General features: G+C 47.7%; 3 protein-coding genes and 1 long non-coding RNA gene across 20 annotated transcripts in view; 1 reads left to right on the top strand and 3 right to left on the bottom strand.

Moving 5' to 3' along the window:
• Positions 1 to 8,636, bottom strand: part of Poln (DNA polymerase nu) — a 164,835-nt gene extending 156,199 nt beyond the window's left edge. For 7 of the 15 annotated variants that reach the window (XM_042285793.2, XM_042285792.2, XM_042285794.2 and 4 more), the window contains exon 1: positions 80 to 213. In XM_042285793.2, the coding sequence (XP_042141727.1) occupies positions 80 to 133 (54 nt within the window). In that variant the 5' untranslated portion in view covers positions 134 to 213. Of the gene's footprint in view, positions 1 to 79; positions 214 to 8,063; positions 8,208 to 8,504 lie in introns of those variants that run through there. The other 8 variants (XM_042285788.2, XM_076546990.1, XM_076546994.1 and 5 more) reach the window with 4 other exon arrangements.
• Haus3 (HAUS augmin like complex subunit 3) lies at positions 161 to 8,569 on the bottom strand. Of its 2 annotated transcripts, XM_076547002.1 has the most exons (6): positions 8,505 to 8,557; positions 7,929 to 8,207; positions 6,534 to 7,580; positions 5,159 to 5,595; positions 2,276 to 2,504; positions 161 to 495 (listed from the first exon to the last, which is right to left on the bottom strand). In XM_076547002.1, exons 3-6 carry the CDS (start codon positions 7,440 to 7,442, stop codon positions 262 to 264), a joined length of 1,809 nt encoding a protein of 602 aa, XP_076403117.1. In that variant the 5' UTR covers positions 7,443 to 7,580; positions 7,929 to 8,207; positions 8,505 to 8,557; the 3' UTR covers positions 161 to 261. The 2 variants fall into 2 exon arrangements, with proteins under 2 accessions (XP_076403117.1, XP_076403116.1); XM_076547001.1 differs by lacking the exon at positions 7,929 to 8,207 and having other exon boundaries at positions 8,505 to 8,569.
• Positions 8,590 to 18,399, top strand: LOC143267690 (uncharacterized). The gene is made up of 3 exons (XR_013043099.1): positions 8,590 to 8,952; positions 17,779 to 17,942; positions 18,097 to 18,399. It is a non-coding gene; the product is annotated as an uncharacterized LOC143267690 (long non-coding RNA).
• Positions 13,387 to 27,437, bottom strand: Mxd4 (MAX dimerization protein 4). Of its 2 annotated transcripts, XM_006972867.4 has the most exons (6): positions 27,217 to 27,433; positions 27,036 to 27,135; positions 23,882 to 23,911; positions 18,393 to 18,507; positions 17,094 to 17,256; positions 13,387 to 16,628 (listed from the first exon to the last, which is right to left on the bottom strand). In XM_006972867.4, exons 1-6 carry the CDS (start codon positions 27,278 to 27,280, stop codon positions 16,471 to 16,473), a joined length of 630 nt encoding a protein of 209 aa, XP_006972929.1. In that variant the 5' UTR covers positions 27,281 to 27,433; the 3' UTR covers positions 13,387 to 16,470. The 2 variants fall into 2 exon arrangements, with proteins under 2 accessions (XP_006972929.1, XP_042141730.1); XM_042285796.2 differs by lacking the exon at positions 23,882 to 23,911 and having other exon boundaries at positions 27,217 to 27,437.

Genomic DNA, 27,437 nt, shown 5'->3' with positions numbered 1-27,437 from the left:
CAAGACTGATGACCTGATTTCCATCCCTACAGCTTCTGTGGTAGAAGGATAACACGATTCCTGCAAGACATTCTCTTACCTTCACATATTCATCATGGTACACACTAATGTACGAGACTGTACATACACGCATCCCTCCCCCTCATAAATGTCAAAGAAATTTATTTTCCTTATTAGTTTATTAGTGTTTATTAGAAATAGCCTCCTAATACTTAAATCGAAGCACAGCAAGCATCGTAAAGATTCAGTTTTTAGAAATCTTCAATCTTTAAGACCAGAGGCCTTAATCTTTGACTGGTTTTCTAAATTTTCCACAACATCTTTCAGATAGTCTTCATCTTTAAAAAAATATACGTATAATTCTCTTTCCACTTGATGCAACTTATTAATTGCCAAAATTTTTCTTTTTGTCTTCACATCAGCAAGAATATCAGTAAGGAGATGATTTAGTTTATTCAACTTAGATTCAACTCGATGAAAGTGCTCCATTAACTCCTACAGGGGAGAAAAAAAGCTTTATTTCAAGAACTTTATCCCTAACACCAACTAAAAACTTTAAATATAACTTAAAAGGAAATTTTATTAATTTAATAAATTTTCATAATCATAATAAAAAGGCATATTTGGCTGAAGTGGTGGAACATACTCTTAATCTCAACACTTGAGAGACAGAGGCAGGAAGATCTCTTTGTTTCGAGGATAGCCTGATCTGCATAGTTAATTCCAAGCCAGCCAGGGCTACATAGTGAGATCCTATCTTTAAAAAAAGAACTAAAGAAAAACAAAAAGATAGGGCTGAAGAGATGGCTCAGTGGACAAAGGTACTTGCTATTAAGCTTGATGACCCAAGTTTGATCCCCCAAACGTACATGTCTGAAGCAAACAACAGACCCCCAATTGTCCTCTGATCTCTAGACAGGTGAGCACCCCTCCACACACAAATATAAATAAATGTAATAAAAATTTTTTAAAAGAAAACTAACCCTTAAAAGGTTGGGCATAATGGTGCTCATGTTTTTTATCCCAGCAGTAGGAAAGTTGAGGCCAGACTGGGATATACACTTTTTTCAGATCTTAACATATCTGAAATGAAGAGGCATCTTATCATAGAGACAGACCATCATGTAGTGGCTATTGACGGTCAAACATTCTTTTCAGATAAGCACAGTGGCTCACATCTGTAATCCCACCACTTAAAGACAAAGGAAAGAAAACTGCTACAAATATATGTAGCAAGTTCCAGACCAGCAAGGGCTACAATGGTAAGATTCTGTTCTGAACAAAAGTTTTCCCTAACATTCTTGATGTAGAAAAGTGTGTCAATTGTGAATCACAAAATAATTTAGAGCAATTCGGAATTAAGCATGAGGCTTTAGAAGTAGTCTACTCATTTTAATTGGCTTATTTTCTCCCTTTAAAATATGCTCAACAGTAACACAATGATGGGCTAGAGGCACCTCAGTAGATAATGGCACCTACAGCCAAGCCTGACAATCATACTTCAATCTCTGGAAAGATATGGTAGAAAGAAGGGAACCAACTTCTACAAACTGTCTTGTGCACTTTCCACTTATGCATCATGGCACCCCCACATAACACACAAATAAATGTGTGAGTTTAAAAAAAAAAAAAAAAAAAAAAACAGGCAGATCTCTGTGAGTTCAAGGCCAGCCTAGTCTACAGAGTGAGATCCAGGACAGGCACCAAAACTACACAGAGAAACCCTGTCTCGAAAAACAAAAACAAACAAAAAAATTAACTTTCAAATTCTGTACACGATATTCAAAATTATCTTAGTATGTGTTAGGCGTTACAAAAAAAAAACATAAGTTTTTATATGGTGGCATATGCCTATAAGCCCAGTACCCGGAAGATTTTGAGCTGGAGACCAGATAGACTACACAGCAAGACCCTTCTCTCTAAATAAATAAATTTTATATTAGTGTAATGAGATAAGGTAATCTTTTCTTCATGATATTTTCTTTTAAAAGAAACATTATTTTTTTAAAAATGTTATTTTTTTTATTTGAATAAGTATTTTTGCTTGCATGTGTGTATGTGTACCACGTGTGCCTGATAACCACAAAAGCCAAGGATGTCAGAACCCCTAGAACTAGAATCACAGATGGTTGTGTGCCACCATATGGGTGCTAGGAATGAAACATGGGTCCTCTACAAGAGCAGCAAATGCTCTTAACTACTGAGCTAGCTCTCCAGCCCCTTATAATAAGCGTAATTTTTTAAAGCATTTTAAATTTCCTAGGTAAACACTCACCTGATCACAAAGCAATAGCTGGTTTCCTCCATGATACAAAGCATCACAAAGCATGTCCACATCGTTATTCAGTTTGGACAGAAAGAAAAAATGCTCTTGAGTAGATACTGCCAACTGATCTTGTATTAGAGAAATATCTTGTTTCAATTTCTCAGCCACTTCCTCCAGGTGTTCATGGGTTATAAACAATTCTTTTTTCTTATTGTCTCCTTTTAAAAGCTGATAAAGCCTAAAATACAAAATTTAAAATTAAATAGAGCAATGTTCATGTTAGTAGTTTTCAAAATTATAACCCATCATATTGAGTCACAGATAGTGATGGCTAAGTAACAACTGAAAAGTAGTAATGTATGTGTTTCTAATATTGAGCAACTGAAACCATTACAAGAAGCTAAAAGATCACAGGCTCAAGGTACATAGCAAATTCAAGGCCACCAAGACACTATCTCAAAAAAATAAATAATTATTTAAAAGAAATATCTGAATTTCCAGTTTCTCCATCTTCTATATTTTAGATATAAACTGCACCTTGATTTTCAACTGCCATTAGTTTACTTCAAAATGAGCTTCAGTGATATGTCCCAAGAAAATACTTCTTTTACACAACACATCTATGATGTAGCAGTAGCAACAATGACCCAGGGGGGAAAAAAATCAATCTTTTATGCCTATTTCACAAGACTGTCATGGGACTAAAAGAGAAAAACTAAAAATGTAAATATTGTAAAATGTAAACAATTGAGATCTATATAAATGGCCACTAACAGCAAAACTTCCTACTTTAATTTGTTCAGTATTTTGGTTGGTAAAAATCCTGATAATTAACAAGACCATTTTAACATTTCACTTAATGGCAGAAAAACTCATCAGCCTATAGGACAAGAGAAAAATCTAACATGTTATACCTGCCTTATAAAAAAAGACTTTTACTTATAATATACATACACCAACATACATCTCGTTCTCTTCACACACACAAATATTAACAGACTAAAACTGGCTGAAGTCCTAAGCTGTCAATTACAATCCTGAGAACTATAACTACACAATTACACACTGGCACATTCACATAGATCATGATGCTGATGGTAACCCCCAAAATTAAAACACTGAGGCAACCCTAAGTCATTCATTTTACTAATAAGCAACAAAACGATTTAAAGTATGTTATTCCAATCCTACAGAAAAATGAGGAATAGGATACAACTATATGTGTGTGCACACGTGCATGGGAACATGTGCTATGGAGAGGCCAGAGGTTGATGTTAGGGGTCTTCCTCAACTATTCTCTGTCTCACTTTTTAACAAAGTCTTTCACAAATCTAGAGCTCACCTATTCAGTGAGACTGGGTGGCCAGCAAACAGTAGGGAATCCTCCTTCCTCTACCTCTCCAGTGTAGAGATGACAGGAGTGTACCACAGCACCTGGCTTTGTTATGTAGTTTCTAAGGTATCCAATTCAGGTTCTCAAGCTTATACACAAGCACTTCAGTGACTGCACTATCTCCCTAGCCCTGTCTCCCTGCCAATTCTTTCTTTCTTTAAAATACAAAGTCTCATTGTGCAATTCAGGCTGTCCTGGAATTGTTGCTATGTAGCCCAAGCTGACCTCAAATTCAAGATCCTCCTGCCCCAGCTTCCAGAAACTTAAAGGTATAATCCCATCACCACACAGGATTTAAAACACAAGTGTTTGCTGAACATTCTCATTCTACAGTCCATGATGGCCTCAAACATAGGATCTTTCTACACCAGCCTTTTAGGCACTAGAATTACAGATAGTGAGCCACTGTACTAGGCAGAACACAGACTTTTGAAGTCTACTACTTTAGCTTTCTAATTCCAGTAGCTTCGTATCATCAATTACTTTAGATATCCAGGAAAGGCCAACTTTCATTTTGAGTGGTCTACCTCACCAGATAGGGAAATAAAATCTTCTATTCTATTACCACCTTCCCCAAATACAAAATCAGTATTATGTCCAGAAATACCTATGATATAAAGCTGTATTCAAATTTCCTGTCCCAAATCTAAAATAAAGTAAATAATGGTGTCTAAGTGGGAGTAAAATATTTTATCTTTTATTCCAACAAACTGACTTCAGCTCTAAAGTGTCTACATTCAGACCTAACATGAACAGAAAGGGAACAAAAAACTTAAGATAAAAGAAAAGCAGAAAGGTCATTCTAAGTACAAGTTAATTTTTTTTTAAGTAAATTTATTTTACAACATCATTTAGTTCAACATAATAGCCACAGATTCCCCTGTTCTCCCACTCTCGCCCCCCCTCCCCCTCCCCCCACCCCACCCCCCATTCCCACCTCCTCCAGATCAAGGTCTCCCCCGAGGACCGGGATCGACCTGGTAGACTCAGTCCAGCCAGGTCCAGTCCCCGCCCTCCTAGACCGAGCCAAGCGTCCCTGCATAGGTCCCAGGATTCAAACAGCCAACTCATGCAACTAGCCCAGGACCCGGCAACAACACACAGCTGCCTCCTAAACAGATCAAGCCAAATGACTGTCTCACCCGTTCAGGGGGCCTGATCCAGTTGGGGGCCCCTCAGCCTTTGGTTCATAGATCCTGTGCTTCCATTCATTTGGTTATTTGTCCCTGTGCTTTATCCAACCTTGGCTTCAACAATTCTCGCTCATATAAACCCTCTTCTTTCTCACTAATTAGACTCCCAGTGCTCCACCAGGGGCCCAGCCATGGATGTCTGCATCCAGATTCCTCAGACCTTCCTTGGATGGGGTTTATGGCACAACTAACAGGGTGTCTGGCCACCCCATCACCAGATTTTTTAAACCTTGGCAGTTTCTGTTCAAACTCTCTAGTATTTCACACAAATAAAAAAATATTAAGGAAACAATGACATATACATACCTATGAGCAGAATCATCTTTAGCGTCGACGGGAGTCCTGGAGTTTAACTGCTCAGATGCTGATGGACCTGTTAACGTTGCTAATCGCTGACAGAGCACATTTCTTTGACTAAGTTGTTGAACCAAATTTTCAAGTTGCCGATATGTATCCCAATGTCTTCTCAACTCAATTTCATATGATAACTGTACAAGCTCAAATGAAGCCTTCTGCTTTATCAACTGATTTAAAACTAACTCTTGTCTTGCTGTATAATAATCTTGTTTCGCAATCTGCAGATCAAAATCTCCCTTTACAACTGGCATGTTCAATAACTGGGCATTCTCTTTTACCACAGCAGGCAAAATTTTGTCTTTTATATGAGTGATTTGTTCTTCAAGTTTTAGAATCTCACTGTTCAAGCTAGAAATTTTAGCATCCAAATTTTCTTTACCAATAGCCTATACAAAGAAAGAATAACATTTTAAACTGTAGGTTTAAAATTTTATTTTAAAATTATTTTCACTTTTTGTTTTAGGTGGTCAGATAATATGCTCAATGAATAAAAACTAACTTATTAGTATAATCCAAAACTAGTTTTAAAAGGGAAAATATGGACTAAGTCAAGAGAAAAGCCAGCATGAACTATAGAACTTCAGTGCTTTTACACAATATATGTATACAGTGATGGCTAACTAGATTTCATCATTACCTTAATTATAACTTTATCAGCATATTACTCATTGGTAACAAATGGAAGATTTTAGTTTTTCTTAAAATTATCTCAATAGGTATTTTCTTAGTCCACCAGCTGATTATTGCACAGATTTACCAGACATCTTTTATTATTTCAAATTTTTTGTCTGTTGTAGTAACTAATTTAATGCAGGTATTCTGATTCAGAAAAAAATTTACATTTTTACTCAACTATCTAGTGGTTACATTATCAAGAAAGCAAGTTTCCAAAGAGTACAGGCAAACAATTGTAATAGTAACAAGTAAAGAGGAATTCATTCCACTGAATCCTGAACTTTTGACTTCATTAACCCCTTGTCAGAAAAACAAGGCAGAATAACCACAATCAAGCAAATAGTCTCTTTGGCATGTATCATAAAATGGAAACCTCAATTTAATCTGTATTTGAAATGACACTAATATCAAATTCATAATGCAAATTAAGGCATTTTTGTTTAGAATTAACCAGACAGTATAAGTGAAGATAAAATTACTAAGTTCTGGTAATATGATTAATAATATATTTGTATGAAACACATACTGCAAATAAGTACTAAGCAAATATAAAATTAAAATTAGATACCCTCTTTCTAAAGGAGTAGCAACATTAAACTTATATTTCTAATAATTATAATACAAATTCAGTATTATTTCTTATGTTTACCTCGCTGGTTAGGCTATGAAGGTTCTCTTCTGCCCATTTTATACTTGACTTCATGCTCAAATTACTCGCTTTCAAGTATATGATCTGTTGTTGGGCACAGATGTATGCTATCTGCAGCCTCGCCATCTCCAGCCGTCTCTCCCCAAGGATTTCTTCATTATCACAAATAGATGGTGTTTGTATATCTAAGAGCTGAAAATTTTCTTCATTTGAACTTTCAACTACCTCATGTATACCCTGAAAGAACTGCTTTTTGGTATATAAGGTTAAGGCTGCCGTGCTCTGCTCTTCTTGGCTTATATATTTTTTCAAGGAAAACTGAGATAAAAATACCATTGGATTTGTCCCTTGACCTAAATTAGAATTTCTAAAGAACATCATCAAATTATTAACTCCATCAGCGAGAACCTGAAGTTCATTACTGAGCTTAGTATTCACAGCATTCAGGAATCCCTGACTCTGTTTCAGCTTCTTAGTAGCTTCCTCTTGTTTAGCATTTAACGCCAGAGATTTGTAGCTCGTTTCAGAAGCCATCAACTGGTATTTATTCCGTCGCTGAATTTTTAAGTTCTTTAATTTCTGCAGAGTTTGAACCTCATCCTCTAATTTCTGTATCTCTGTGTCATCCAGTGTAGGTGTCTTCAAATCGAAAGTTTTACATGTTCTAAGAGCTTCATCCAATGCTGTTCCTTCTAAGATGGGCTTGCCTGATCTTTGAAGGATGCTGAAAGCTTCCAATTCTTTTTCAGACAATACATTCTGTTCATTCACATTCCCACAAAACCATTTCAAAAATGACTCATCTTCAACCGCCTCAAACAGCCAGTCAAAATCTTCTCCATTAAGACTATCAGCTTTAGGATAACCAATTTTTTTCAATGTTTCCACAAACTCCTTTCCACAACTCATAGTTTTACTACCCCTGTTTCTTATATTTGATAAGAATCTATGGTAATGATTTTTAAAAACTAAATTCAAACAGAAAAAAGCATGTTTACACTAAGTCCACAGAAGAAGGGGGAAAAATACAATCTATAATGTGTTTTCCTAGAGGGGAAGAAAATAAGTATTAGACCACAAACAAGGCAAATGCATTTTAAATATACAGATAATTTTATCAGATGACATCAGGAAGCTACTTAAATGAAAGGCAGATGCAGGTTCGTTATCTGTTGCAAATAAAGCAAAACATTAGCAATTAGGGCGTTGCTCAGGGCACTGCATCAGTAATGAAAATCTAATTAGTGAAAATTTAACAATAAAGACATTTTTCCAATGATGAAATCATTTAAAATACACTATATTTTGTAAAATAATAGCTGTTTTCACCTGTCGTTACTAGTTAGGAAATAGAAATATGTCACTTTTTTTGAGGAAGATCAACTAAATATTTACCTCAGTCAGCAATTCATCAAGTTCAAACGACTCAATCTCCAGATTTAACCAGTCTAATGCAGAGAAAACCAGGGCAAACTGACAAGTTTCAAAGTACCCAGCAGTCATCAAGCAAAAACTATTTTTTTCACCCACCGCACAACGATCCACGACTTGAGCCGGAAGGTCGGGGGCAGTGGATCGTCTTAAAAATCTCTAAACGTTTGACATTCTGAGAGCAAAATCTCTGGGCTGGCTTTAGTTTGTTTCTGAGGTATCCAGTTATGATACTTCGGATCCCTAATAAAACACATCCACAAAAGCACCGAACTGCTGTTTTTAAAAGATGCATAAAGGATAGGAGTATATTTCAGGTTTAAGGCTTGCCCGGTATGACTGAGGCCTTTTCTCCGCAGCACCCGAAAAAAAAATACTTACCAACCCCAGCCGGATGATTGGCCAAGCACCCCCACCCCTGGCAGGAAGCCTCAGCCTCCCGCGCACCCCACGCCCGAGCCCAGTGGCCTCTATCGGCGCCTCAAGCTGGCTGCAGGAGGGTAGCGGCGGCCTGGCCGGCTCAGAACCCGAGCCCCTTACCTGAGGCGGCTCCGCCGGCGTTCCCCGCTGCCTCCAACAGCGCGCGTCGCAGTGCCTCACGGGAGTGCCGGGACGCGCACGCGCAGATAGCAACAGCGCTAAGGTCCGCTCGAGCGTCGCGTCGCGGAGAGGCCGAGGAGGAACCGCTGAGCTGCCCCTCCCTCCCCGTCTCCCGGACCCCTTAACTCCGCCCCCGGCCCGCGGTCCTTCCCGCTAGGCTCAAGAGGATTGGTTTCCTCGCTGGAGACTCCGCCCCCGCCCCGCCCCGCCCTAGAGTTGTCGGTTTCTGCGGGCTGAGCGCTGCGCAGCGAACCAGGCTTCTCTCGATCAGTTAGGCCTCCTGTCCTAAGAATGGCTCGTAGTCTTTGACACCTCCAGGAGACAAAAGCCTGAGGCCGAACAGACCCCTCCCCCCGGCACGGTGACCTAGCTGCATGCAAGTAACAGGGTCAGTAGTGGGGTCCCCACCAGCAGCAGGTCTCTTGCAGTGTAGGATTATTGGCTATAGATTCTTTTTTTTTTTGTTTTTTTTTTTGATTTTTCGAGACAGGGTTTCTCTGTGTAGCTTTGCGCCTTTCCTGGGACTCACTTGGTAGCCCAGGCTGGCCTCGAACTCACAGAAATCCGCCTGCCTCTGCCTCCCGAGTGCTGGGATTAAAGGTGTGCGCCACCACCGCCCGGCTAGATTCTTTTACAATGGTTGTTTAACAAAAGCCCTTAACTCCTAAGGCCTAACTGACTTCCTCCACGATCCTATCTATGTCAAAATATAAAGCACGAATGTTTGGAGTGCTGTGGAAGCAATGCATTCAACTCAAAAGTACAGACATTCTGAGGAGGATGCTAGGATACCCACAGTCATTCGATGAAAGACAGAATCCTGACATAAGGCTAAGTCTGATGCAAGTCTGCTTAATGGCCTAATGGCCCCAGAAAACTGACCTTTGGAGTTACAGTTGGCATTGGTAACTACGTGTTTGTATGGGAGAGAATTTGTTTGTTTTTCTAGCAGACAAACCGCATTTGCAACTTGCCAATCTCTTGTAAAATGACATATAAATTTGCAAGGTGTGGGCTTTGATCATTAGAAAAAATAGTACTCCCCTCCAGTCACAAATGAGGTGGCTTATCAGACAAAGTTCTAGGCTTGTTACTACTAGGTAGAATTCTACTCTCCTCCCTGATTTTTAACATGATTGATTGGTTGGTTGATTGATTGATTGACTTTATGTTTGAGTGCTCTATCTGCCTGTACACCTTTATGCCAGAAGAGGGCATCAGATCTCACTACAGATGGTTGTGAGCCACCATGGGGTTGCTGGGAATTGAACTCAGGACCTCTGGAAGAGCAGCCCATGCTCTTAACCTCTGAGCCACTTCTCCAGCTCCCTGCTTTTTTGTTTTTTTGTTTTTTGAGAAAAGCATTTGTTGCATGGCCCAGCCTGGGCTTGAATTCAAGATCCTCCTACTTTAGCATCTCCAGGTGTTGGGGTCATAGGCATGAATCACCTTGACCAGCTCTTAATGTTTTTAAAGAGGAAAAAAAAAAAAAACTATAACATTCTAGCAGATAATTTAAATTGAAGTTGAAGACATTTACTATTAATTCTTGTTTTACTTTTTATCCCCCTTTTCAAAGTCAATAAAATCTGAAAGTGAATAAAAACAAACATTACAGGGGGAAGTTCTCAGCATGGTGCCTAATCTGGGGTTAGGAAATAGGGGACAGGCCCAGAGGACCGCTGGAGTCAAGCTGGAGGTAGGCGCTCAGCAGGGAGCTGGTGCTGAGTGGGTTTGGCCCAGGAAGTGCAGGCAGTGCCTCTGGGAAATTCTGCTGAGGAGGCAAAGAGCGAGAGAAAAGGAGCCAAATGACACAAGACGAGGGGGTGGGAGCCTGAGAGGATCTTTGGTTTGGTTTTGTTTAAAATGGGAGGAACTTGGAGATATTTATAGAACATGAGGAAGAACTCAGAGAAGACAAAATTAAGGATGCCAGAAAGACAAAGGGCTACTACACGCAGGATGAGGTCCCCCAGAGCAGGAGGCACAACCTGGAACCCAGGAGACCTTCCAGCAAACCCACTCTTCTTAGTGACTCCTGGGGGGTTCCTGGCCCCCAACTCTCCATTTCCAGTGGCTGGCCACAGCTATTTGTTTGCAAGGTGTTTGTGAGGCCATAAGAAGCCATAAAAATATAAAGATTAGAACAGATCAGGCCCCTGAGTACAAAAGACAAACACAATGAGTTTAATTATTCAGATCTGGGAAGTTTTCCTGGAATTGGATTAGAAATTTAAGAAGGCAAATATGTTAAACTTATTTCCAAGACAAGCTTGTTTTCTGCTCAAAATCAGTTGTGGTTTTAATGGGGTCAAAAGGTAAAGGGAAGCCGGGAGCTAATCTTTCCTGAGCAAGCCTGTGAGAATGGAATGGACAAAACAAGCCTAAATGCAGGACCAGGAGTGAAAGAAAGCTTTGCTGTTTGCCTTTTCTGCTTCCTGGCTGAAGTTTTATTCTGCTGTCATCAATATTTTAGAAGTGTTTTATGTTTTAGACAGTATCTTTTCAGTCCATTTTAAAACTCTGTATACAGCTGTGATGTTAAAGGTTGTTTGCAGATGCAGTTTAATGGAAATGAAGAGATCTACTCTCCAAACAACACGGAGATGGGACTGTTTTTAAGCCAGGGAGTGACAGCCTCCAACATGTGTTAGCTTGATTCTGCATTGTTTTTTTCAAGTCACAAAAGGTCTGAGAAGGCTGGCACTGGACAACTCAGAAATGGGTAAAGGCAAGGGAACCCCAGGAGCTGGCAGAACCCTGGGGGCTGTCAGCCAGTGAGATGTGGTCTGGCAGCTTCTTCCTATTGGTCTTGTTCTTCCAGAAGAAAGCTGACTTTCTTTAGACCATGGAGTTGGGGGAGGGGAGATTTGCTTTTCATTGTGTTTACATTCATGTGACAAACTGAAAACTCAGTACCAAACGGAGGAGCATTTGGGTCTGCATCACTAGGAAGGAGTCACCATGGTGGTGGGTAGGGACGGGTCTTTGGAGCTGGAAGCTGGTAACAAGAGGCCTGGCAGAGTTTAGGGCCCAGGGGAGCCCAGGACCTTAGATAGGCTGAGAGCCTCGTGTCTGTTGAGGCAGACTGGGATGAAAGCCACTGCAGCTCCCTTCCCAGGCCAATGGCAAAACTGGAAAAATCCAGAGCTCCTGTGCCCCAGCTGTCTGGGTAAGATTGGAAAAAGGAGAAGTCATGCAATGCCCAACTAGCAATTAGTCCAGATGAGTCCAGCACCTGTTTATGCAGCCATAACCTCAGCATCAGTGTGATGGAGAGGGACAAAGACTCAGGGCCCACTTGCAGAGGAGGCTGGGCTTGAACTAACCATGAGATCCCAAATGAGACAGCAAGGACAACAGGCTAAGTAGAAGGTAGGCTGGGTTGAGGTGAAGGACAGGAGACAGCTAAGTAGAAGGTAGGCTGGGTTGAGGTGAAGGGCAGGAGACAGCAGGCATTTGCGTTTCATTCTGGGGATGAAGAAGCAGAGGAGCAGCAGGGCCATCTTGGAGCTACTCTGGCAGCCAAGAAGGAAGTAGACAAGGGTTTGGATTCATGCAGGGGTCTCATGTGGGGGCAAACATGAAGAAATATAGAGATAGGGCTAGGGAGGTGTCTGGTGGGACTGGGGTGGGGCAGAACAGCTATGGAAGAAGTGCCATCTCTGAGCCCTAAGTTTCCTGTGAGATGGACCCAGCATGACTATGGAGGTGCTAATTATGCAAAGTATTTAGCACAGACCACGGTGCCCACTGCCCCCAATAGAAAGGAGGAGTGGGGTAGACTCAAAACCACATTATTTGGGATTTAAATTGCCATATTGACATCAACACCCAAGTTGTACCAATTCTGGGGTCCCAATTGTGTTCACATCAGAAAACACCCTTTTCTCTGAGTGACCTTCAACTGCCTCAAAGGCTGTCCACCCCTTCTTCCCCTGCACCCAACCCTGGCAGGAGTACACATATTCAAGAATCCAGAGCCCATTGTTGCCTGCTGGGAGAACTGATCCTCCCCAAGATTCATGGGTTCTACCTTAAAACTTCCTAGCAGGTACCACTAGGCCATCTCCAATGGGCTCTACAAAGGATCATTGGTGACACCTTGTTCTCTGGAAGTCCTGATCCATCCCTCTATGGTATTCAAGGTGGCAAATCCTCGAACCTTGATGCACTCCTCTCTCTGGGAGGACAGCCGGGTCCCCAACTACAAGGGCCAGGGTTCCTGTCAATGGGCTGAAGCCTCCCTGTAGGCAGTGGAGTATCAGGGACAATGTCCTCTCCCCTCCTGTGTGTGTTCTAACAACCTCACAGCTGCTTCTGTCAGGGCAGTTCAGAAGCCTAAATTCCCGTGCTAACACCAAAGCACAGCTGGCCACACCTGCACCTCAGCACAGCACCTCAGCACAGTAGGTATTGAGGGCAGAAGCTGTGCCTGAGTCATTCTGAGGATGCTGGAATAGGACCAGGGAGATGTCCTTGAAGGTGTAATCTGGAGACCTAGAAACTTCTCTGTAGAGGGCACCCGGCCAGCATAGCACCCTTAAGGATTGAGCTGTCTTTGGGCCCACCAAAGGGTAACACTACAAGACCAGCAACAAGAACACCTGGTACAGAGTAGGACGTGTTGTCCTTCTACCATGTCTTCATAGACAGGCTGGTAGACCTGTGGACCTGCCAGCTTCCCAGGACATGGAGGTTGTAGACATGTGAAGGCTGATTCCCAAGGGCCAGGATGACCCATGCTCCAGTGAGTCGGGCCCTCTAGTTGAAGCTGGAGGGAAAGGAGCAAAGGAAGGAGAAAAAACTAGAGACCAGAAGATGAGGTATAAAAATCTGTATTTATATTACAATGACAGAATGACACAGCACAGCCCCATCTGTTAGACAGGTGGGATGGGGTCCCATTCCACTCTGCAGCTCGGGTCTCATAACTCACCCACTGCACTGGCACCAGGCCCCTTGTGTAGCCCCAGACTCTGGCACGGAACCTGCCCTAGTGCCCTAGTTTAGAGGCCTGAGCTAACTTGCTTGCTGGCCTGGGCTCAAGACCCTCTGTGCAGACACAAGGGGTGGTAGGCTGACTGATCGACAGAGGCAAGGAAGGCTTGGGGCACACAGGTAGGGTAGGGTTGTCCAGCCACAGTTTGGTGCACAACTCCGTCTGCCTAGGAAGGCAAGCTCAAGCACCTGCAGGATAGGACTGCAGAGGCAGGCCTAGGGCCTCTATAGAGACAAACCTCTGTGTCCTCTCCTGCTAGACCAGCTGGGCCTGCAGCAGGATGGAGGGTCTGGTACATCTGGACCACCTCCCAGTAGGGGGGCCCAAGCCTGAGCCTGGAGTTCCAGACTGTTGTGGAGCACCACATGGCTCACATGGACAGATGCAGGTGGAGGACATAAGCAGCAGCTATTTTGGTCCAGATTTCTTTCTACAGACACACAATAGCCTTGGCTGAATCCTATGACCACTAGTAATGGCCATACTGTGCAAATGGTAGAGAGCAGGAGAAGGAATAATGGATATGTAACTCTTAGCACCAGCCCCCATGCCTATGGACCACCCCTCACATGTCTGCTAGTGGGAGGGGCAGCTGGCAAGCACCCCTGGGTGACTGAGGAGGCCAGCTCCCAGGCTACATGGGAACCATAGCCTGAAAAGGCAAAGGGCTGAGCTGCCACAAAATTCAGCCAAGGGAGCCACTCTGGTCACCAGGAGTGGACTCTGCTGGCAGGGATGGAAGCAGAATCTAAGGTGCTGGAGACGGAGCAGGGTGTTGATTCAGGGCACATCAGGAACCCTGGGGTTCTGAGGCCCTGAAGAAAAGCCTTTAAACATAGCTCTGTCCTGTGCTAAGGGTGGGTGTGCTCAAAACAAATGCCCAGAAGACATGCTTAGGCAGACACTGAAGCCCTCAGTTGGGCTGAAAATATAGACAGAACCAGCTTACTAAGATGTTGGCTATCATATTCCATGGATTCCTACCCAGGCCTGATGTCCTCCTGTCATCTTGAGTACCCAAAGGTCAGGTTCTATGCCAGAGCTGTTTCCAGGAACTCCATTCTGCCTATCAGTAGGCCACCCACCCTAAGATGCTCACTGGCATGACTAAAGATAAACAAGAATTTTTTCCCACAGTTTGGAAATTGTTTACAAATGCACCAGAGGAGGTGGCAGGTGCTGCTGTGGGCCAGCCCATGGCCACTACCAAAATATTGCTGTGTGGTGCCCCTAGAGAGGTCTTCTAGTACTGAACGGCCAAAAGAAGCCTCCTAGCCAGGCCTGCACCACCTCCAGAAGAGCTGTATTTATCAGCTGCCTATGGCTGAAACTCCAGGCCCTTGCCCAAGGCCCAGAGAAAAGGCCCCAGGCCAGGAGGCCTGCTGTCTCCAAACTTTCAGGCACAGTCACGCTGCCAGTTACCAGGGAGGCACCACTGGAGGCCAGGTCATAGCCCTGCAGGATACAAAAATCAACCATGGGAGCCACACAGGCATGCATATGTCCCTCCCAGGAGGCTGCAGCTGCTGGGAGGTGCCACCTGTGGGAAAGCAGTGAGAGGGGCACCTGCCAAAAGGCCTGGTGCATCCCATAAGCCACAGGGACATGCTGGTGGCAGTGGATGGGGTGAGACGGGACACAAGGCACACTATGACGATGTGACAGAGGATGGGTCCCTGAGACGCTGGGTCGCTCCCACCCCTCAGCAAACAAGGACACAACAATGGCTAGGAAAATAGAGTACAAAAATCTCCTACAGGAAATAGAGGCGGCACACAGTCACGTCCCTTGGCGAGGCTTCAGAGCTTTTTCTCTTTTTAAAAATGTTTCTGTTTTGTGTTTTGGGTAAAGCCTCTGCCAGCTGAGGCTGTCCTGGGCAGGGCTTGTGAGGCCCCTTCTGGGAGTTCCCTGTCGAACTTTTTTTTCTTTCTTTTTTTTTTTCTTTTTTTTTTCTTTTCTTAAGAAAGGGAGATGAGAAAGCTTGGAGGACCCAGTGGTTTCAGCTTGCCACTCAGCTTATTCCAGTCCCCTGCCAGGAATAAAAGCCCTGTCTATTTCCTGTGCAGACTAGACAGAGCCATCTGGGCTGGCAGAGGTGAGCAGGGGCCCGAGTGAGAGTCAGGCACAGGCTAGGGGCCATCATTTCCAAGTGACCTCAGGCCAGCTATCTCAGGACATACATTCTCTGATGTCCACCTGTCTGTGTGTATGTCATTGTGGGTATGAGCCTAGGCATTGTGTCTACATCTGATGGTCCGAAGAGAGCAGAAGCCACCCAAGTTGGTTTGAGGTGGCCCAGCTGGACCCCAGGGGCATCCCCCTGGCTCCTGACACCATGGTAAAGGATTCCCACCCACCTGCTCCAGATGCTCACCCAAGTCCTGCCTTCCACAGATCTCTGTCCACACCTCAGGAGCCTGTGTGGACCAACAGGTAGATGGACAGATGAATGGATGGACAGCTGCACCCGCCTGCCTGCCTGCCTGCCTTCCTTCTCAGTCCATTCCTCTCTCCTGGGATCCAATGCTGGGGTTCAAGCTCCCCATGGTGGTCATTAAGGCCCCTACACGGATCCTGCCGAGATTTGCAGCATGACATTTAATACTTCTGGAATGATTAGGAATCTGAGAACAGATCATGGGTGACTACGCTGGACTCCAGATGTGAGAGCCTGACCCTGCTTCCCTGCATGGGATCATGCCCTGCGGAGAAGGGGCAGGCAGTTGGAGTCCTGACCAAAGGGTGGGCAGGCAGAGGCAGGCAGACCAGGCAGCAGCTGTAGACTGGAGAATAGCACAGCAGTAGGCTCATGACGAGGCTGGCTTCAGTTAAGGGAGGACTGGAAGGCTGAGACGCTTGGCTAGGTGGGCAGGCAGGTGGGCCAAGAAGCAAAGGACATGGAGCCTACGAAAGGCCAGGGCAGCCAGGCCGTCTGCAAGGGTGCCCATAGCTGCTGTCGCTGCAGCCACTGCTCTGTAGGCTGTAGTGGTCATCGGCATCACTGCTGCTGCCAACACTGTCCAGCTCCCCAGGGCCAAACTCCATGCCCTCTATATCCACCTCTGAGAGAATAGAGAGAGGATGGGTCAGGGTGGCCCCTTCCAAACAAGCCAGACTGGGGCTCCCTTCCAAGTTAGAGCTCACGTTTCCCTTTTATGGAAGTGGAGGCTGGGGTTGGGGGAGATAAGGGAGGTCCTCTGGGCCCTGAGGTGGAAGATGTTGGGATGGCTCTAGTCAAAGTCTTGGGTTATGAACCCAGACTCTGCCTCATGCTGACCAGTGGTGAACCATCTGCTTTCACACAGCCAGGTGCTGGCCTCTGGGCCTCCTCATGGTCTTCCCATCCCTTCTTTGTGTAAGGCTGGGAATTACCCTAGTACAGCTAACAGTAGTTCAGGTGGTGTGGGCACCTTGTCACCACTACCATCATTCTCTCCCTAGGCACTTCCTTGTCCCCCCGGAGCTTTGGGGATTCCTATACCCAGAGGCCAGGGTTGGGCTGCCCCGGCTCCTACCTGGGCACTCACCTTGCTCCGAGTCGTCCGTGGACACAGCAGAACCCGTGCTGTCAGTGCGCACGCGCTCTACACTCTGCACTGATAGTTGCTCTAGGCGTCGCTTGAGGAAGCGATGCTCCCGCTGCAGCTGCTCCTTGATGCTCAGTGCCCTGCGGTCCTGCTCCTCCAGTTTCTGGGGACAGAGGGTGGTCTGTGAGCCCACAGTCAAAAGGGAATAACCTCTTTGGGGAAGAAGCACAGAAGCTTTATAGGCAGGATCCTTACCCATAACATGACCTGCTAGACAGAGCCACAGGATGCCCAGGCAAATGTGTCCCTCCTCGCCCAGCAAGGTGAGCACTTACTAAGCTTGGTCTTTCACTCTTAGCCTGTTAACTAGCTGTAGAATGCCCAGTGCTGCTGGCCAGCCCCAGGAAGCTGAGGCACATGCAGGCCTCGAGCCCTGGGACAGTGTCATCCACACTCTGGTAGGCACCTCCCTCCAGCCCTGCCCCTGGATTGGGCTTCCACTGAGTCTACCTGCAGCATCTGAGAATGGAGCAGCAGCGGGGAGGGAAATGGTAAGGAAGACACCTGCAAGCAGGTCTGGTGTACCCTGTAAGGCACAGACCTTCCTACCTTCTCAAAGCTTCCTGTGTGTGTGGGGGGGGGGGGGGGGCACTCCCGTGACACTGCTGTCCTATTAAAACCCCAGGGCCTTGGATGTAACTTTCAAAGCTACTACCACCTGATCGTGACTCTACCCCTGTGAGGAAAAGCAGCCCTTTCCAAGGGAAAACCCTATCCTGGCTGACCCAAATGTCCGAAGAACACTACATAAGCAACTCTCAGTCTGAAGGCTTTGGGGGACTGCCTCAGGTAAATCTCCCTCAGCCTAGCCCCACACCAACCCCCAAGAACAGTCTGCACCACTCCTCCCCCATCCCTTTAAATGTTGCCTCCTCCCAGTCCGACTGTCTATGAAGGCATATACTGATCCCTTGCCCCCCCTTAACTCCACCTCTTCTTCCAGCTGCTGCCCCTGCACAGCCCGGTGTTATAGAGAACTATCTGTACCAGCCTGGGGCCTGGCCTATCCACCCAACTATACTGCTCCCTGCCAGTCACCACTCAACAACCCAACACAAGGCATGTAACCTCCACACCACCTATCAGCTCCTTTTGGGTCTCCCCATAAACTCCTGACATGTACCTGCTAAGTGGCTCCACAACCCACTTCCAGGTCCTCTGAATCAATGGCTGCCTAAGAGTAGGAATGGCTTGGGGGACATCAGGGTGTCTGGAGAATAGTGGACACAGCATGCTTACCTTGATGTGCATCTTGGCACGTTTCAGGAGGCTCAGAGTGGTGTGTCGTGTGCTGTCAGGGCCCAGGGGTACCAGCTGCTTGAGCTGTTCCAGGTAGAGCCTGAGTTTAGCTCGTCTGAAAGAGCCAGAGACAGACTATCAAGCTAGGCAGCAAATCCCACAGAACGATGGCAGATGTGGCTGGTGGAAGGTGGGAAGTGGCCAGCCAAACCCTTCCATGGGCACCAGTATCACTGGAGGCCTGCCTCTTGACCTGGAAGTTGCCCCAGACTCTGCCTCAGGGCTGGAGTATCTAGATCCCTCTCCAGGAAGTCCCTCCTGGCCTGGGTACTTCTGTGGATATGGTGTCCACATGGCTCCACAGGGCCTAAGGGCCTAGGGAACAAATATCTACGTTACCCATTCTGCCCTGTACAATGTGCTCCAGTGACTCTTGTCCTCATAGAAACATGAGTTGATAAGATCAACGGAGGGATGAGGACCAGTTCTGTCTGCTGAGTTTGTAGTCTCACTGGAAACTGCATCATTCCAGACTTTTGTTCCTGTATCCATTTGTGTGGATCCATTTTTTCACAAAACGAACCATATTCACAGTACTTGTTCATATGCTGTACTGCTCTTCTGCCTGGTGTGTAGCTACAACTAAGTTCACCTCCAGAGACTATCTCTGACATTACCACGATAACAGGGACGCTTCTACATCTGCACATTCCACCTGAACAGCATCTGCAGGAAACCAGTGTTCTGTCTAAGTGATGCCCAGTTATGGAGCTAGCCAGGCCCTATAGGAAGCCAAGGTGGTTTCCAAGTCAGTATGGCTTGCTTTGGACACATTCTTTAAAAGTGTAACTGGCAGGTCAAGGACAGAATTTTCTTTTCTTTTTTGAGGATTGTGGAAACCTGCTGCCCAACTGGTCTGTCGTAGCCAGTGCCCACACATACTTTTTTTTTTTTTTCAATTTGCTTCTGTTTTCGAGAGAGAAAGAAGGTGTGAGTTGGATGGTGGGGAGGTAGGGAAGATCTAGAAGAAGTGGGAGGTGAAACCATGATTAGAATATATTGTATGAAAAAAAAAACTATTTTCAATTAAAAAAATAGAGTGGCACCATGCTGAAAGTCTACTTTTCATATCTGTTCCCTAGCCACAGGGCCCAAACATCCCTACAGACTCCCTCAGTCCTAAGGAGACCTTGGAAGGACAAAATGCAGGAACAGCCATCTCTTGGACAGAGGAGGGGCCCTTGGGTACAGAAGAGACCATACAGAGATGTTAACCGTCATACAGAGGGTGCGGGCAGGGAGGGGAGGTGCCACCCATGGCCATTATGCCTTTCAAACTGCAGCCATTGCTGAGAAAGCACTTTCTCACCTAGCATCTTGGCCCAGAGGTCTTTTTGGTGAACTAGAGTTAGACTTTTGGAAGAACTTCTTAGACACAGGACTGAGGTTGGGCTTAGCCAGAAGGCAGGGTGTGAGTGAGAGTGTGAAAGCCCCTGACTCTGCCTCAAGGCTGAGGATCTTCAATCCTACCATACATACAGGCTTCTGGCTCCATATTACTGCATGCATGGTAACCCGCCCAGAGAGCCCAGCTCTCAGCTTCATTCCAGCACAGTGAGTATCCAGCCCTAGGAACTGAAGGGACTAGAGAACAGAGCTGGGCTAGGGAGCAGAGACGGAGCCTTCCTGAGATAGATTCCACTGTCCTGAAGCCACCACTGAGATTTGTCAGGTGGAGCGGCCAGGGACCCTTCTCACCAGGTGGACTTGTTACACAGCAAATAGCAATTCATAAACCCATCATTTAATCATGTCAGCAGCAATGTCTTTTTGGTAATTGATGGAAAGTGCAAATTGACAAGAAACAAAGTATTCCCAAGTTCCCTGTCCCAGAGATGACCACACTGTCATTTTTGGTGTATCTATCTCTCCAGTTCATGAGTGTTAAGTGAGAACATTAGGATACAGAACCACATATGTGACAAGTGACCCACTTTTGTTTAAAAAAATAAAAAAAGCAGACGCACACAAGAGACTCAACAGAAGACAATGAAGCACAGGAAGCGTGCATCTCCAGGGATGCGGCTGGCAACGTTTATTTCTTTAGCTGAGTGCTCTTCTTTTCCAGGTTTTCTATGCTTTAAAAACCCCACAGTTACTTTTACAATCAGAGAAAGACATGTTTGTACAAGAAAGAAACACAGCTGAAAGACAAATAACAGTAGGAATGCATTTGCAATACATATAAAAGACAAAATGGTTAGTATTAGTGATATTTTGAGCTCATACAACACATCAAAAATAAAGAATACTGCCTTCGTGTAACAATGAGCAAAGGACACAAACAGGCAAGTTGCAGAAAATGAAGGGCAACTCTAACATGAACACAGACTCCATCCCATGAGTAATCAGGAAATGAAACTCAAACAAGAAGAGGCTCATTTTCTCCTTTACACCAACTGCAATGTAAAGAGGTGGCTGGAACTCACTTGGACAGTACATGTCACAGTTCCTGTGGGAGAAGCGCCATTGATTTTTGGCCCAGACCACTGACAAGTATTTCTACTTCTAGAAATTTGGGAGCTATAAAACCATCCGTGGGCATCTGAAAACTCAGTTCAACAATGCTCAGGTCAGAGGGGACCTGGAAGGACGGCTGTGGGCTTCTACAGGCTCTGAAGTCAGGGAGGCTAGGGCACATGGACACAGGTCTGCAGCACTTACGTGGTATTGGATGAAGGATCCAGGTAGGGATAATGGGTAACAAGGGCCCTTTATCATTTCAGGGGCCTCCAGGTGACCAGGATAAGGTCTCTGGGTACAGGGAGTACATGAATAATACTTTAGAAAAAAAGTACTGCTTCAAGAGATGAAGAAAAGTCACCTGACCATACACAAGCAATGTAAAAGTAATATGTCTACCCAAACCCAGAGAGTGCACACCCAGAGCTAAGCCTATGGTTGGTGAGGGGATGTGGGGAAGGTCTCCCACCCCTATTCTGAGCGCCACAGTCTTAGAGTCTAAGATGCTCTGAAATCTCGCTTAATCTTCCCTAAAGCCACTACAGCACACCAGACTCAATGCTAACATTAATGGCTGTCCCTAGGCATCCCAAACTTGTCAAACCCCTGCGCTTCTAAAGGAATCAGATCTGCCCCTAGAATCCTTAGTATCAGCAACAGCCCCAACTCTCCTCACTGCCGAGCCCCTTGACAATGCCACACCTACGCTTCTCACTGAAAACCCCTACTCCTCAAAGGAAGGCCCAAAAGCTGGCGGCAGGGGCTTAGCTCTTATGCCAGGGACAAATGTGTGTCAGAGTCTTGGCTGGATGGCAGAGGTAAGTTCCAGGCCAGGTTACTGGAAAAAAAGGGCAATGAGGAATTCCACTACAATCAGTGGTGCGGGACAAGGGGACCCCTACGCTTTTCTATTTGTCATCTTCTAGCAGTTGCTAACAAAACATGTTCCCGTGTGGTTCCACATGGCTACATCAGGCACTTTTGGGCAGCTATGAAGGAGCATGCCAAGGCTCAACAACCATCTCTGTGCCTGGATTAGGGTTAGGGGCCTAGCTAAGGGATTAGGCCTGATCTCTGAATGTATTGGGCCACTCAAGGAGTGACAAAGGGCCAGGAAGAACATCTAGAGCTCTCACCAATACCAGCTAAGACCAAAGACTAGAGCTGAGCCTAGGAGGGTTGCCAGGTCCTGAGGTCAGCAGCAAGTGCTAGACTTGGCAGCTCTAACTGAGCTACTGACCTACAGGGGTAGCAGGCCTATGATTGGCTGGGCACTATTCAAAGCTCCCAAAGGGGAAGTCCCACAGGCCTACCTGAGTCTCTCTGAGGGACACTTCACTGAAGGCAGTGTCCAGGGCATGCCTCTTATGGCCTGCTGGGCAGCTAGCCAGGTATTTCCTTCCTTCCTCAGGACAACACACAAGCCCTTCCTTCAGCCAGCGGCCAGGAACACCTGGCATCGATCTCAGGCCAGCTACCGCCAGCCATGACTGATGTCCCTACCAGGGCCCAAGCCCTAAGCCTGAGGGCTGCTCAGGGCTATCTATGGTCTGATTAGCTGGGTAGAAAGGCTCTTCCCTGAGCTGGGTGGCAGAGAGCCCAGGATGCCCAACCACTCTTACTCCATCTTAAATGAAGGGCTTCCATGAGACCCAGTCTAACTATAGGCTTGAGGAAGATGGCAGAGACCAAGGGCAAGGTCACTGGATGTCTGCAGAGGTCAGAGGCCAACCCTTATCCTTCCTAGAGGTTGCCATACCCTTACTATTCATGCTTTCCTCAATGGCATTCCCCATCTATCCTCACTACCAGCTGTCCTCCCAAACATTGCTTCCGGGAAGCCCTTACTATATAGGTCAGGCCACTGTGCCTGGGTCTGGACAAGGTTAGCTGGTCTCTTCTGACCTAGGAGCAACCCCAAGCCGGCCTCACACTGGCTTCCATCCCTGTGGCCTGGCCCCTTGGGAACCCCCCAACCACACACAGCCAGTGCAGGAAGTGCATCTCCTCAGGGAACATGGTGTTCTGTCCCTGCCCAGCCACCCGCCCCAACCAGAGTCCTGAATCCCGGGAGAGCGGAAGTTGGCGCTGCACTGGGCGCAGACATGGGGGAGGGGGGAGGGAAAGAACTGGCTGGGCTCCAGATCTTCCCAGTGCACCCAGGAGGGCTCATCTAGGATGCAGAGTTACACACCCCACCCCCCAAACACCAAGAAGGCAAGACAGAACTGGTCCATTCTATAGATAGGAGCAGAGGTCAGGACAGAGCTATTGCCTAGTGTCTCTCAGGAGCTTTCCCTGGTCCTTGCATGGGGGCTACTGCTTATGGGGCTGCCTGGCCTAAAATACCTCTGCTTCCACTGAGGCTGATGCTGGCAGCCACAAGTATCTCCTTCATCTCCCACCTCCCAGGGCTCAGGCAGACCTTGTCATCACTGGCAGAGGGAAGATACAAATGACAAGATGGAGCAGCCTCATGAGCCACCAGCATACCAGGAGCTGACGAGAGCCTGGGCCTGCTGCCCTCTGGATGCAGAGCATCACAGCTCCTTAGAAAGCAGGCCCCAAAGGCACAGAGGTAAGGGGGAAGGGGCTGAATCCTCTACAAAGGCCACTGTCCTGAGAGCTGAAACAAAGTTTCCAAAGGGGCTTGGGCACAGCCAGTCCCACCCATGTCTCCCAGGGAGCAAACTCAGAGTGCTAGCAGCCCCAGGATCTGAGGCCCTGGTACCCACCAGTTCTGACCCCAGGCTAAACACCAACAATAGGTCCTGGGTCCAGCCCTTGCCTACCAATCTAAAATGCCTGAGAACAGACCCTAGACCCCTGTAGAGCTGATCTTTCCAGAGCCTAAAGCATAGCCTGGCAACCCAGACAGGTCAGGTCTGCAAAAGCACCCCCTCAGTGTAGGGTTTGGGGGGGCAGTCACATCCAGTAGCTCACATGGGAATGGGGGTGCCACTTACCTGTGCTTTTCTAGTTCGTTGTGTGAAGACCTGTTTAGAGAGATAGAAAGACAGGGCTCACTCCGAGGCCCAACAACCAGAGCATAAATAACAGTGGCTCTTTGTAGAGAGCCAGGAGCACTCATGCAGTGGCTAGGAGGGTCTAGGTCCAGGATATCTCTGGATGCTGACAGCTAGGGCAGGTGTACAGCTACCTACCAAAGGCTACGGTAACCCCACACTGAATTGGGAGGATTGGGGCTGGCCACCTTCCTTCCCTGCTCCCTTTCCCTCAGGCCAACCGTGTGCAATATAAGCCATGCAGAGAACCAGTGGCAGTCTGGGCATGTACCACGAAGGCCAGGCCCTCAGGAGACAAGATGACCCTGTCCTCCCACAGCCACTCTGTCCTACAGATAGGAACACCCAGGACAAAGCTGTTACAGCCAAGTCAGTTCACGGACGCTTTCTGGACCTGTAGATATACAGCAGGACATAGAAGACAGCCATTGCCACTTCTCTCAGGAGCTGCATTATGCCAGAACTTGTCACCCTGAGTCCAAGTTTACCTTCCCTGGGAACAGTGACCACATGGACTGCTTGAGCCCTGCTGGTCAAGCCCACTCAGATCAGAGCAAATTTCTGAACACCACAGGTGCCACTCTGGCTTCCAAGAGACTCTAGAATTTTCTAAGGGAATGCCACAAAGCAACAAGGGATTCCAGGTCCCCGGGCTGCCGCCCAAATGAGCGGAAAGCTCAGGACACACCCAGACCAAGTCCCTCCCTGGGCTTCTGCTGGCCACTGCCCACCTGTGTTCCTTCTGCTGCTGCTCCAGAACTTGGATCTGGTGTCTTTTACCAAAAAGCATGCATACTCTGCCTGCCCCATCACCTACTGAAGCCATCAGGGTACTAGGTCACCCATCTTCCCTCAAGCCATGCTGATTTCTGGGCTCCCTTGTGTAGTTTCCAGGGTCTTCAAAGACCTTCTAGTCACCTGGGCTGGGCCAGAGCCTCAGAATCCCTCCATGAGCCAACCAGAGCCAAGAAGGGCAGCAGAGAAGCTCCTCACTGGCCTTGGGCCTTCAGCCCAAACTGCAGCCCGACTGGGTCTGTACGTTTACTAGTTTGTGTAGGAGGCTGGGGTCAGCAGGGGCCTTCCGTGTTGAGAAGCCCCCGACCTCCTGCACCAAAGGATGACCCGCGTCTTGTTCCCAACCCTGGACTGGAGGGCCACTCTTCAGCAGTATAGGGGATGGCCTTTCCTGGAACTCTTCCTGCATCCAGGGATCCTGTAGGGGAGCTTGTCACACAGGTTCTAGAAGCACCTGTGCCTGAGGAGAGGTCATGGTTGTGTCAGGTGCTGTCTGGGCACCACCTTGATCTGACCCTGACCCCTCTGCTCACCTTCTCGAAGAATGTGACTCTGAAAGGCTAGCTCCAGGCCCCTCCCCCAGAGCCACTGCCATTAGAGACATCTCCAGAGCCCATGTCAGTCACAGGGTTGCTGTCCCCTGCCCACCTTGCACCCTGGCCTGCTGTACACGAGCCTGTCCTTCCATTTTCCAGGACACAGAAGCCTTATAGGTTCAGAACTGCCCTTCCACATCTGGGATCCCAGCTTCTCAACTGAGCTGGCTGAGGGCAGCCTCCTGAGCAGTGACTGGGGAGGGAAGGGCTATGCCTGCCACCCCTAAGGCCTTAGGTCTTGAGGGAGTCCATTCTGTCCAAGAAAGCTTTTGGGGAGACGTACCCAAGTCAGAGAGGCCCTCTGCATCCCCTGCCCCTTGCACCCAGGTCTCCATGCCAGCAGAAGGTAGAAGGTAGGACCTCATCCAGGAACAGGAGCCAGAGGTGGTTAAGTGGCCCTGGGCAAGTAACTGAATCTGTCTATGCCCTGGTTTCCTCAGTTGTCAAATGGAGTTCAAAACAAGGCTTCTCAGTAAATTTTTTATTTATGTGCATTGGTGTTTTGTCTGCATGTGTGTCTGTATGAAGGTATCTGGTACCCTGCAACTGGAGTTACAGAGAGTTGTAAGCTGCCGTGTGGGTGCTAGAAATTGAACCCAGGTCCTCTGCTGAGCCATCTCTCCAACCCTCAAAATAAGGCTTCTTTTACAAGGCTAGGTCAGATTGCTTCCTTGTGTATATGGCAGAAGCATTGGAAGACCTCAGCTACCATCCCTATCACCTGTGGTTACTCCATGCCACAGGAACCTGAACTCCCAACCTGGGGTCTAGGGCAGACAGAAGCAGGGGCCAGGCCATCTCGCCATGGAAGCAGTAAGGCCTCCAACACACTTCTGTCCTTCTGCAAACTGCCCAAAGCAGGGGCTGGGGCTCAGGCAGTTGGAAATTCAACCAGGCCTTGGACACCACAGAAATGGGTCCTTGTGCCAGCTTCTCTGTTTCCCAAGAACAGGCAGGCCACAGGAATGAGCTGCACTCTCTGCCAGGGGGCCCTGAAGCCCCCAGCCTGCCAGGGAAGCTCCCAGACTGACCCCACAGGAGTGGCTGGGACAAGGGTGGCCCCTGGACACTGTCAGGTGTGTCATGGTCCCTACTGTGTCCAGGAAGATGGAACCTTAGGAGTCCTAGCCATGCCTGAACCCCAACTTCAGGGCTACCTCCAAGCACGTACAAGGCCAAGGCATAGAGAGTAGTTGGGCCTTGGGACTCTTGACAGAAATAGCTCCCTGTAGCATTTTGCCACAAGGCCAGCCCTGCACTTGTAGTTGGGAGTTTCGCTGTCAGTTGGCTGCGCAGGACCGATGGGTACCCAAGGAGGGGTCTCTGTCCAGGTTCCTGAGGGTAAGGTGATGGGCCTAACAGCCAGGCCAGCTTCGAGAAGTGCAAGGGAGGGAGGAGTCCCCAATTCCTCCCTAGGGAGGGAGCAGCGGTCAGCACCAACTGACAACTCCTCTCCAGTCTGGAAAAGTCCAGAACGACTCTGGACGAACGCGGGCGCTGTACGCGTGGCACTGTTTACGGCGGCGGGAGGCGCGGCCGCGGGAAGATGGCGACGCGCGGGCGGGGCCGGCACCTCTTCCAGGCCGGCCGCCCGGGTGCGCGCAGGACTGCGCTGGGGACGCGGAGAGGACGGGGACACTCGGGCGGGGCCGGCCCGAGCTGGCTGGGCACAGCGCGCGGGGGTGGGGGGATGGGGGCGGTACCTGTTGTTTGGGGCCTTGCGCACCAGGCCGGCCGTCTTTGTTTTCTTCCTGGCGAAGTCACCGTCGAAGGGCAGCACAGAGGCGTAGCCGTGCTCGGCCTCTGCGGGACAGACGGTGCGATCAGCGGCCCCCTGCGCCCGCCCGCCGCCCGCCCACCCTGGCACAAAGGGGCGCGGGCTACCTCGGTCCCTACGCTCCAGGTACTCGGCCGCCTCCAACAGCAGCAGCAGGGAATTCAGCTCCATCCTGCCGCCCGCGCACGGGACGGCGGCGGCAGCTGCCCGGCGCGCTCCTGCCGGCTCTGCTCGCCGCACGCCCCGCGCCTGGCGGCACACCAGCCCGACTCGCGGACTCCAGCGCTGGACCGCCACCCTCCGCCTCAGGCCCTCAAATTGACACATA

This window comes from Peromyscus maniculatus, chromosome 10, assembly GCF_049852395.1.
Source record: "Peromyscus maniculatus bairdii isolate BWxNUB_F1_BW_parent chromosome 10, HU_Pman_BW_mat_3.1, whole genome shotgun sequence".
In the NCBI taxonomy this organism is placed as follows: Eukaryota; Metazoa; Chordata; class Mammalia; order Rodentia; family Cricetidae; genus Peromyscus; species Peromyscus maniculatus.
Note: the sequence above shows the minus strand (reverse complement) of the source record. Positions and strands in the feature narration are given on the sequence as shown.

What these genes read in the sequence shown, in the direction of transcription:
- Haus3 (XM_076547001.1), bottom strand. Translation starts at nt 7,442, where the DNA reads ATGAGTTGTGGAAAGGAGTTTGTGGAAACATTGAAAAAAATTGGTTAT. An exon ending in TTCATAGCCTAACCAGCGAG is followed by an intron (nt 5,596 to 6,533) that starts GTAAACATAAGA and finishes TTCTTTGTATAG; the next exon opens with GCTATTGGTAAAGAAAATTT. An exon ending in AAAGATGATTCTGCTCATAG is followed by an intron (nt 2,505 to 5,158) that starts GTATGTATATGT and finishes TTTGTATTTTAG; the next exon opens with GCTTTATCAGCTTTTAAAAG.
- Mxd4 (XM_042285796.2), bottom strand. Translation starts at nt 27,436, where the DNA reads ATGTGTCAATTTGAGGGCCTGAGGCGGAGGGTGGCGGTCCAGCGCTGG. An exon ending in CCTGGAGCGTAGGGACCGAG is followed by an intron (nt 27,136 to 27,216) that starts GTAGCCCGCGCC and finishes TCTGTCCCGCAG; the next exon opens with AGGCCGAGCACGGCTACGCC. An exon ending in CGCAAGGCCCCAAACAACAG is followed by an intron (nt 18,508 to 27,035) that starts GTACCGCCCCCA and finishes TGGCTCTTTCAG; the next exon opens with ACGAGCTAAACTCAGGCTCT.